Source organism: Microtus ochrogaster, chromosome 5 (assembly GCF_000317375.1).
Source record: "Microtus ochrogaster isolate Prairie Vole_2 chromosome 5, MicOch1.0, whole genome shotgun sequence".
Taxonomy (NCBI): Eukaryota; Metazoa; Chordata; class Mammalia; order Rodentia; family Cricetidae; genus Microtus; species Microtus ochrogaster.
In genome coordinates, this window is record NC_022012.1 from 56,111,346 (window position 1) to 56,123,060 (window position 11,715).

General features: G+C 45.0%; 1 protein-coding gene across 1 annotated transcript in view; it reads left to right on the plus strand.

Annotated features, from left to right (window-relative positions):
• Nucleotides 1-1,662: 1,662 nt before the first annotated feature.
• The window catches only part of Elovl4 (ELOVL fatty acid elongase 4), a 32,867-nt gene continuing 22,814 nt past the window's right edge, over nucleotides 1,663-11,715 (plus strand). Inside the window, exon 1 of the mRNA XM_005347558.3 lies at nucleotides 1,663-2,038. Within this exon, the coding sequence (XP_005347615.1) occupies nucleotides 1,939-2,038 (100 nt within the window). The 5' untranslated portion in view covers nucleotides 1,663-1,938. The remainder of the gene's footprint in view (nucleotides 2,039-11,715) is intronic.

The window sequence follows — 11,715 nt, forward strand, 5'->3', positions numbered from 1 at the left end:
GGACTATAATCTTTCAAGGAAGGTAGTAGAGACATCCTAAGACCCGGTTTCTTTTTTGTATGCTTGAACAGTTCATAAGTGTAAATAAAAAAAATGACTATGCTCTCAAGTAAGGCAGACCAAGTGATAAAGTATGAGGCCATTTCTAAGTTAACATTGATCATGACTTGTCTACGATTTCCTTATGTGACAAGCGCCCCCTAGTGAATAAGGAGCTTAAATTGGCGTCCAAAGCAGAAGAGGGGCACCAATGAAATACTTGAGTAGAGCTGCTTTGACCATTTCACATGATGTGAAATAAGCAAAGACGGAGAGGTTTTGTGAGGTGAGAGTAGGAAGCTGTTTTCCTTAAAAAAAAAAAAGCATCCAAGACTCCAAGACAATGGAGAGGTAGCAATCAATATTAACAGTGAAGGGAAAACTAACTCACACTTAGGTTACCAAAGGAAATGAGACTTGATTAGAATATTTTAGATCATAATTAGGAATTGGGACTTGCGAAATTTTTCAGAGAAACTTCAGTTTGACAGGTTGGGTTTGCCAAATTAAAAAATCATACCACATGGCCCTGGTGGCCTGAGTTCTATAATAAATCAGTTACTTTTAGTTACCGCTTTCTCCCTGAAGCTCTTTGTTCTTAACTCCCATTATGCTCTGAAAGGTGGTGTGAGTTATAATTTTGTCACCATAAATATTTATGACTTGCCATTTAGAGCACCGAGTTAGCACTCACGGAGCACGCACTCATGCTAACAGTGTCAGACATTTGACACGGTGCCCTTTAAAATAAGCACTTTAAATTAGCAGGTGGAGAGAAACTGAAACAAAAAAAAGGTGGAACGTCTGAATAAGGAGCAGAGGAAATTGTTATTGGACCATTCACAAAAACTTTGCTTTATGTTGGAAACTATGAAATTTATATAGTGTAATTTTGTTTTTGTTGCTCTTCGCAGGTGTGGCCTTTTCTATTGCCTCCCGTCTTACCTGAACTTTTTTTTTCTTCAAAATGAAAAATCATCAGTTGGCCCTCTTCTTTCGAGTCAATTGTCTTTGTATCCTCAGCAACATCCTTTCAAATTGACCAAGCAGACTTTTCAACCTATTCTTATGGCTCCCTCTTCTCTGAACTACCAGAGCCTAATTCGACACAACCACATGGCTTTGATCGGTCCGTGTTTCAGTACGTGCAGGAGTTTAACAATACACTAATGTATTTATGGGATGACCACGGACTACCGCCACAGCCGCTGCATGAGACAAATGGCATTCCTTTAGAGTGAAACCACCTGCATTTCCTTGTCTGGGTGACAAGCACGTGCCAAAGGCGAAGACAGCAAAAGCACAAGTGAAATAGAGGTGAATGAATGACAGGCAGGAACCAGAAACGCCTCGCCTACACATGTTTGTCCACAAACTCCCCTTCTTTTTGGTCCAGTTTCCCACGATGCATCCGGCGGAGCAGAGGTAACCGTGGGCAGGCGGGCAGGGAAGGAGGACACAGGCGCGGGGAGGTGGACTGGGTACGAGGTATCCCCCTCCGGCGCTCTCGTTGCCTGGGTGGCGGCCGGGGGAGGGGGGGAGCAGGCCTTAGTGCGCCTGCGCAGACCGGCCACCACTCGCGACCGCAGCATCCCCGCGCCCGGGGCGAGAGGAGGCGCTGCCCCGCCCCGCGAGGCCACGTGATGCGGGCGAGGGGATTGGAGCTGCTGCAGCGCGCCGCGACAGAGAGGAGCAGCGCTGGGCGCTCGCGGCGGGTCCTCCTCCTCCACCGCCCTCCGGCTTCTAGTCGCCGCTGCTCACCGCTGCTCGCCGCCCGCATCCCCTGCCGCGGCGCCTGGAGGAGGAGGAGACGCCGCTGCCAGCAGGGTCGCCGTCGCAGCCGCCCACTGTCCCTAGGGGCCTCTCTTCTCGCCGCGGCTTGCACCTCTTCGCGCCACGATGGGGCTGATGGACTCAGAGCCCAGCAGCGTCCTTAACGCGGTGTCCACTGCGTTCAACGACACCGTGGAGTTCTACCGCTGGACGTGGTCCATCGCAGGTACAGGCAAAGGGCCTCACCCATCCCCGATGGGTGCTCTGCGGACTGCCCACGACGCAGACGCTAGTCCCCAGCCTCAGCCCCAGGCAAGGCCCTGCGTCCCGCACCCGGCGCCCTGAGGCTGTTGGGGCGTCCGGGTCCTCGCAGATGCGGCGGCGGTTGTGCACTGGTTAATCGGATGCGAACGTTAAGGCGTCTTCCTCCCCTTCCCTCCCCCCCCCCCCCCCCTCCCCCCCCCCCCCCCCTCTCCCCTTCTCCCCCCCCCCCCCCCCCCCCCCCCCCCAACACTCCCATCTCATCAGCTTCGCGGATGCAGGAGCTGACTTATCAGATGCTGCCTGTGCAGCCAAGGAACCACCGCGCCCTGACGCCCGCATTTTCCGAGCTCGCCTCATACTTTTCTTATGTACTGACACTCCTTGTAGAAAGAGAGGCCTGGAACGGGAGGAGGGCTCCGATTGTTCTTGTCTCTGCTACTTCAGCTTCCTTGAAGGCTTTGACAAAAATGCTTGTGTCTTATTCCATTTAGTTAACCTCTCTGTAGTATAATTTCGACTGAAATGTAAAATAGCATTATTTAGCTCGCCAAAGGACGTTAGTTTTTGTGACTTCCTGAGGGTGCTGGCTTTGCGCAGTGCAGTGCCATCAGGAGGGGGGGGAGGAAGGCAGTCTTTGGGAAGGGGGTCTCCGCAGCAGCACCTAGAGGTTGGCCCAGAAGTCTGCATAAGTACAGCGTACTGAAATTAGCCAACGTTTCCCTTAGCTGTTCAGTTTGTGGGGCAGGACTGTCATTTGGGTGACTTAGGTAGTTTTCCTAGGAGAAGTGATTGTAACAGAAATGGTCACGTGTTACCATTTCTTCATTTGCTTTTAAAAGTTTTCAAAATCATAAACGTCAATTTTAAAGGATTCTCGGAATGGGTTTATGATGTAAATTTCTGCTGTGCGTTTGCAGTGTTACTTTGTATCCCAGCAGATTAGGTAGGATGTTAGCAATATAGGTTATGACAGCTGTCTTAAGAAATGAAGTTTCTTTTGTCGCTTTTGTGTTTGTTGCTAAGGCAAATGACAATGTGTTATAGCATGGATACAGTATGACATCTGAGGTGTATGTGCGGTGGACAAAATGCTTGCTGGAATTGTTTCTGTATGAGACAACCTATTTTTTCCCTGTGTGAGTGTGTGTGTGTGTGTGTGTGTGTGTGTGTGTATGTGTGACGTGGAAGCTTCACTGACTTGTTTAGAAAAGTGCAATACTTCTCAGAAGACTACAAACTTGATGCTAGAAGAGGCAGCAGTTCCCAGGCATCACAGCGGGAGATGACTTAAAGGCAGTTGCAATGGGGCATTTCTTTCTTGAGTTTTTCCTTAATGTTGTCACACTGATATGTGCAATACCTGGGGAAGGAGCACCCTTCCCTTCCCTTCATCTCCTTGATACTGCTCTGAGCATTGCGTCAGAGCATCCCCTTACACAACTGTGCAGAGCTAAACCTCAGACGTGCTTGCTGGCAGGTGGCAACGTGGTTGAGGTCCTCCAGCCGCCTTGCACCCAGAGCCACACCTAGGAGTTCTCAGTCCTGTCTCTCAGCTCCTTCCCATCCTGGAGCCTTCTCATCTCTCCAGCCTCAGAAAGAAAAGTTGAGAGGAAAGCTGGAGCATGGCTTTTTATAGTGGTTCATTCTGTCTGAATGAGTCTGTGAGAAAAATCAGCAATGGGGTTGGCAGTGCTGTGTGTCCACCCAAGTGAAAGGAGGCTCCTACGCTTTGAGGGCCCTATGAAACAATACACTTTCGTGGGTCAAGCTTGAGAAATGAGTAGACACAGGGACACTCAAGTGACCTCTTACTAGCAGGTCAGTGGGAAGATATTCGTTCATCTCTTGACTATCCACTTACGAAACCCGAGACTGCCTCCTTGCTTCTGTAACGAGCTGCCCAGTGCAGGCAGAGGTGCTTCTGAACCCACCAGAGGCTCAGTGGCTAGAGTCTGTTTGGCTTTGGTGCAGCATAAGGAGGATCAGGGGTTATTTGTTGTTTTTTTTGCTTGCTTTTTGCTTTCACATCTGGATCTTCTGTGCTTCCCAGACACTTTTGTGTGCTGTGTGTTCCTTCTGGGAACCAGGTCTCCATGTTCCTTCTGGGAACCAGGTCACACTGCCTCCCTTCTCCAAGAACATTTTTTTTTCCATGAATATTGAAAATGTGGATAAGGGGGCTACGGAGTAGAAAGGGAGGCTTCGCCAGTGATGCTGGAGAAAAGTGGATGAGTCAGATGTTTGGAAAGAGGGAAATAAAAATGGGTGGGAGACAGGGATGCTCTTGAGAAATGGTGCGGAGGGAGTGTGACGAAAGGGTGACATTATTCAGGAAGAGCAAGCTGGGCTGGGCGCCGTGCCCCGAGTGCCTCACTGAAGGAGTATGCTGACTTCTTTTTCCTTTTACTTGTTCCTTGGGTTTTCCTCTTTTTGAAGTTCCCCCATGAGCACAAGTAAAGTAGTTCTGTTTTGTATTGTTGTAATAAGAAAGGTACAGGGTTGTAGAGTATGTTTGGCAGCCTGAGACATTTTTCTTAGAGCAAATAGCTTCTGGTGAATTATTTCAAACTCTATCAAATGGTACTATTTAATAGAACACAGCCAAAGGGAGGTCTACAAACTGGGCTTTTCAACGGCACATATCTAGCAAACAACGAGTTTCTGTGCTCGCAGGAACAGTGTCACTTTTCTCGTATTATTAACACTTTGTGTATTGAAATTTAAGATTTAAAAAGAGTGCACTGCACTTTTTTTTTTTAAAAGTACAAATAAATTTGAATTTTCTAAACTAGGCATCTAGCTGCACGCCACAAGGAAGTTACTGTGGTTTACACTGGAAGAAGGCAGGGGCCGATGTGAAGCTTCATTCAGGGGAGCCACAGCTCTGATGCCCTCGTATCTGTGTTTTGATTCTCTGATTTGACCTTGTATTTGTGAAAATGACTAGAAAGTATAACTAATTCAACTCCCATCCAAACATTTAAACCGACACATCTAAATAGTCCCCCCCCCTTCAGTGCTACACTGTCCTCTTTATCCATTCCTGCCAGTTTCCTTCTTGCTACTTAGTGGCTTCACAGATCATGAGTACTTGTTTATGTATTGTTAAAGTTAGAGCATAAACAGTCGGGGTCCTGAATTCACGTTGGAAGAGGAAGAGAGGAAAGGGGGTGAGAGGCGTGGCATAGGAGGGAGGGTGTTTCCCATAAGGTAATGAGAGACTCGAGAAACCAGGCTGTATTGTGTAAGTAAATGCACTCAGGTCATGCATAGTTCTTTATTCCATATGTACTTTCCATGCAGAATACAGGCTGGGGACAGAGGCCACTGGGTCACAAACTTACCAAGTCTAGGAGAAATCACTGCTATTCTGCCCCCCCCCCCGAAATCCTGGTTTGAGGGCCCCAGGACAACCAGAAGAGTTCTCTCCTGTTATCTCAGTGTCCCCGCCCTATGTGTCAGACGTGAGTGGCGAAAGTAGCAGACTACCTGGCTCTGTTTTCTGAGTATTTTATCAGTTTCCCACAGTTTCTTACCCTGGCCCTGAGTGAGCTGATGGGAACAGTCAGAAAATGTTTGAGTTGGTAGACCAGGGCAAAGGTGCCAAAGGCAAAGGGCCCAGGGGATGGACTGGGGACTGAACCAGGGAAACTGGAACTCCAAAAGGACCAGTGAGTCATTTAAACCTGCTGTGGGAGGGGATGCTTAATTCAGCTGTAATAAACTGGAGTCAGAGGAGGTTTAGCCTATGACTTGCCAGGCTGCAGAGGAGGCATACAGGTTTTAAGTGTTGTACAGCATGTTGATAATCATTTTATTTGACATAGTTAATGTGTAGTTTTCATCTGTGTTAATTTCTATAGTAGATTTTGTGTTTGGATTAGCGTGGGAGATATGTCTGTTCTCTCTCTCTCTCTCTCTCTCTCTCTCTCTCTCTCTCTCTCTGTTCTCCTCCCCCCGTCTCTCTGCAGGGTTTTGGATTTGAGGTAGGGTCTTGATATGTGAATCAGGCCAACTCTGAACTCACACTGTAGCCAGTATGAGCCCCAAGATCGTTATGCCTTCACCCCGCAAGTACTATGATTACACACTTGCACACTAGCATGAAAACAAATGTGTGGAATACGGCTGGCCTCTAGCCTCTCTCCTAGCCAGTGTTTATCCTGAAGTCTTGTCTCATAGCCTCTCTGAAGCTTCTGGGAGGCCCAGATAGCTTTAGGGGGTTTGTCAGGTTGATATTTTTCCTTTATTACAGTCTCACTTGATAAGTACACCCTTGGACTTAAGTGGCTGATACTCCTATACCCTCTTCACCCACAACATATAACAAAACACTCCTCGTGCACAGATCCCAGTGGGGCAAACAGTGCAGTTCTGAGACTAGTTTCAGGACAGCTTTATGTGGTCAGAGTCTTTCAATTAGGGGGACAGGGTGACACCCTAATTGAAATGATTAGGACAATGATTTTGTGATCATCTAAGGTACAAAGTACTTGGTCATAATTTTTTTAAATTCAATGGTTTATATTTTTTCTTAAGTAATATAATAATGTCACCCATGAATGATTTACCATGAGCAAGGTTTTTCACCTGAGCCACTACTCTTGAGTTATGTCTCTGTTTCCATGCAGACAGAGTTGTTTAGTGAATTGTGTCATTCCTCTCATTCTCTTTTTTCCAGATATTACATCTTTCCATCTATAAAATCAGACACGATTTTTCTGTACCAGAATCTAATGTTTAAAAATCATATGGATTTTGACATGTAGAAAGGAAAACATAGCTTCCACGGCCGTTCTTTTTTTATGACTCTAGTCCTGAATTATATAAACCATCCTTATGATCTGCCTCCTCATTTTATGGTTTACCCCTCAACATGCCCTAGAGAATCTCTCTCTCGCTCTTACACAAGTGGCAAGAGACGATCCCCTTAATCTAACTTTGTTTTTCATGTTTTGAAAAAGTCTCACTGGTGTAGTTCAGTCCTTGAACTTGTGATCCCCCCCCCCCCAGCCTTCTCAGGTACCACTGCACCTGGCAATCTCACGTAACTTTAAATGTTGTGGTAATACAGTTTTAGATGACGCTGAATTGCAGAAAGGTGCCCGACTCCCCTTGTGTATGTGTGTTTGGGGGTGGTCAGAATTAAATTTCAGACCTCATACATGCTAAGAAAGCATTCTACCTTTGAGTTTTATTCCCAGTCCTGTAGAAGTTTTTTTTTTAAATAGTTGTCTTTAATCGTAATTTCTGTCAATGTCATCTAAATCTAAAATAAAAAATCAACTATCAAGTCATTTAGTAGAACAAAATAGAGATACACAGTCAGCTGGTCACTCATTTCTTGTCATCGTACCCACCGAAACACTGTGATGTGGGATTTCAGGGTAGTGTAACACAGTCTGTGGAGAGACATAGGGGCTGGGCTTCAGGTGACCTGGCTTCAGTCACGAGGCTACCGCTACTTAGTGTAAGAGTTTGGACAAATCCCTTTCTCCTCAACCTCACATTTCTTACCTGGAAATGCCAAGGATTAATTGGGCAATAATATTTTAGGATTTTCCTGGATCCATAGTTCTATGATGTAGGCCAGAGTGGCCTCCAGCTCACAGAAATCTGCCTGCCTCTGCCTCTTGTGTGCTGGGATTGAAGATATGCACCACCACACCCAGCTGGATCCAGAGTTCTGTTATAGATGCTACTTTTCTGTTCTTCAAGTAGAGAGCAAAATTTCAAAGACATATATGTCAGTTTTAATCTGAAAATCTTTTATGATTTAAATGTTTTCCCAAACCTTTTTAGTACTGCCCCATTAGTAAAAAGAGTAGATTTGTAATTAGTAGTTTTTGCTTTGTCTTGTGTGTTCTGCAAGAGCCACGTAGAGGAGTAGGAAAAGGATAAAGACACTGGGTAACAGCTGGAGCAGCTCTGTGTATGGTGCTCCACCATAATGGCCATTTAACTATCCCAGAATTCCTCGAATAACTGTGAATGAACTAATTTGCTAAAAAGAGGAGGAGCAGTAACAAAAAAGTATAAAGTAATCTCAATTATGTAGTGATCTTATTACGTGGTGTGCATAGTCTGGGCAAGTTATCAGTATTTCTTTGTGCCTCTCTTCTTAAGGATTTAATTTATTTTTAATTATGAGCATGAGTGCCTCTGTATGTGTGAACGTGAGAGAGCATGTGTGTGTGTGTGTGTGTGTGTGTGTGTGTGTGTGTGTACCCTTCGGAGCTAGAAGAGGGAATCAGAGCCCTTTGAACTGGAGTTACAGGTAATTGTGAGCTATCCATGTAGGAGCTGGAAGTCTAACTCAGTTCCTCTGCAGGAGCAGCAGGTGCTCCCTAGGCACCTGTTCAGCCCCAGGTCTCTTCTTGCTACCTGCATCATATGAAGATTGAACTATAGAGTACGTGACATCTTTGGTCACATCCTCTGTATAATCCACTTTTTTAAAATTTAAATCAAATTTTCATCTTTTCCTAGAACAATAACTTAAATATAAGCCTAAAAACTTAATATTATTAGCTTTATTTTTTTTCTTCAGAAAACGGCTAATTTTGTGACTCTGAACTGGAACATTTGAAGGAGTAAGCATTTTTGGTTGCTTTTTTATTTATCAAATGTAAACCCAGGCTCACACATGTGTGTTAATGCATGTCACATCTTGGTTACTCCTTGTTGATGGTCACATTGCACCGTAGCTGAGGTAGGAGCAACTGGAATATGTCCGCTGATGGATGCAGTATGTAGCATGGAGATAAAAGAGTATTTTCCATGTGGATGCCTCTAAGGAACTTTGAACTCCAACACACCAGGACAAAGACATGCCATCGAGCTTTCTAGAGTAATGACTAGAAACAGAAATTAAAACAGTGTCTGCCAGGGACTGGAAAGAGAAGAAGCCGGCTGGGTAACTGGCGTCTAACAGGTATGAAGTTTCCGTTTTGCAATGTGAAACTAGTTGTGGAGATTGGCTGCACAACATCACAAATATGCTTGCTAACACCAGTATGTACTTAACACAATTACAGTGGTCAGTTCTCACACTCAGGAAGATTCACTGGGACACTGAAAGAAAGGGACATTGTGAAAGTGGATGGGGACCTGTGGAAGTGAGATGTGGGGACCAGAAAGGGAACAGGAGACTGTAATTAAAGAATATTGTGTGCATGTATAAATGCACAAAATGAAACCCATCATTATGTATAATTAATATAGCCTAATAAAACATAGCAACATACTATAAAATTAATATGATGGCATTCCTAAACTTGACTTTTCTTCAGTATTGGATGGTGAAACAAACGATTTTTTTAAAAAAAAATTTCAGCTTATTGTAAAATGGCTTTTATAAAGGGAATACAAGGGTGTTGATTGACTTGAAGAAGTACCTGCTTGGCTAGCAAGCAGCAAACAAGGAAGCAGAACGTTTGGCTTTGCATTTTTCTTTAGCTTTACAGCAACCTTGGAGGACTGGCCTGAAACGTTTTATTTCCTTCCATATGCGTAAAAGCCACTGAGGTTCATGGGAATGAGATAACGCACTGTCCCATATTAGCTGATGCTCCTGCCATCATCACTGCCACCAAGAGGGAAATTTTGTGTCTTTCACCTATGCATCATTTTAGTTCACTTTTTTCATTACTACTTTACCTATATAGCATTACTAAATTTGTATTACTGTAGCATAATAAATCTGACCAAAATCATAGACCAAAAAAAACCCAAAACAACAACAACAAAAACAGTCAGAATGCTCAAAGTCACTATTTGGTCTAGTGTATGAAATTAAACTAGGGGCTAGAAATGCTCAGCTGTGAAAGGGGCTGGGGTTCAATTCCTAGCACCTACCTGGCAGCTCACAAATATCTGTAATTCCAGTTCCAGGAGATGCAATCCTGCGTCTGGGCTCTGTAGGCACCAGCCATGCATGCACTGTACAGACACATATGTAGGCAAAACACATATACATATTTTCAAAAAGAAACTAAAAAGTGATTTTTTTTAGATAAATCTCTATGCTGACACTACATATGGGAATCTATGTTTAAGATATAAAGACATGTGTTCTGAGACGAAGTAATCTTCCATAAGATGGATTGGTTAGAACTGTTAAAAATTATATTCACAGTGACCATGAATTAGTTTGCTAAATGGCGTGAGATAAGAGCTACCTACTACTGTTGGTGAAAATTCAGGATGGGTTAGTATTTTGCTCAGTGGATATTTGGTTCATAGAACTGTTAAAGCCAAAGTGCCCCGCCCATGCACATACCTGCACATGCACACACAGAGGCAGATACGAGCCCCGTTACAACTGGGACGCATCACTGTCATTTTCTTAAAGCTTTGAGATCATTGGCAGCGCTGAGTGTCAATTGGATCGGTAACCCCCGACTACGAGTTCATGAAACAGGGATAGGAGGGACCTGCTGCCTTCTGCTCTTGACTTCTAGGATGAACAGCATCATTTCGCTTTTCAGATCTCTCTGTGGGTACATTTCCCCCACTGCACATCTCCCTTTCTCTTGAACTGACTTTAGCAGATGTGCTAGCTTTAAAACTGCGTCAGGTATCCCCAGCAAACGATGAAGTTCACTGCGGTCTGTGGAGTTTGAGACCACGGTAGGGCTAGAACCACACGATTGTAGGGTCACAGAATCAGGGTAGACGGAGGATCTCTTTCCTGTGGTAGTTTCGCTGTTATAACACAGCATTGCCCACCTCTTCTTTTATCATGACTATGGAGTGATCCCTGGTTGCTTCCTGAGTGCCGGGTGCTGTAACCTGTGCTTTGGTGTGTTGACTTTATTATCATATTTAATACTTAGGTTCTTTTGGTTGGGTGCCATTGTTATCCCCATCTCAAGGAAGAAACTGACGTTCCCTGGATCTTAGATTTCAAATACTTAACCCTTCCAAGTTAAAACTCAGTTTGAGCAGCCATTAGATTGCCCCTCACACCCATTGGCTCTTCTTTAGCCTTTCCCCCTCTTTGTAGCTTCCAAAGCCACCCTTTTCTGCTTGCTGCAGGAAACTGCATGCTTTTCTCCCCTTTAACTTTTATTATAATCGCTGTTTAGACTCACAACCAAAAGACTTCTCTCTGCTTTGTAGCTTGCCCCTCATTCCCCACCCCCTTGGGTGACTGTTATACAATTGAGTTAGTGTACCAGCCTGAACTACTCTGAAACCATCTGCTCCCTCCTGCCGTCAGACCCTCAACCTACCCCTCCCTCTCTGGCAGAGGATCCCTTCCTCCTCCCTGCCAATCACACTGCCCTCTGGCTGTGTGTCCCTACCTAGGTCTGCCTCTACCACTGTGCCTGGTGAAAGCCACCTTCCTCTCACTGTTGACCCAAATGGTGTATTTCCTGTCCCCACTCCTGAGAGTGTGAGAGTTATTAAACAGGAGTTCCTGCCATGGAAGGGGAAGAGATTCTGGGGATCCTCAGCACCAATGCAGAATCTGTCCTCCCTTTCTTGAGGGCCTCTCAGGTATCTGCTCTATTCTGTCCAAGTGCTTCATGAGACTCTTAATCCCAGGGTCGTGGGTTCGAGTCCCACATTGGGCGCCAGATAAAGGCGTAAATCACAAACAATCCCACACCAGTTTGGAATTATGATTAATAG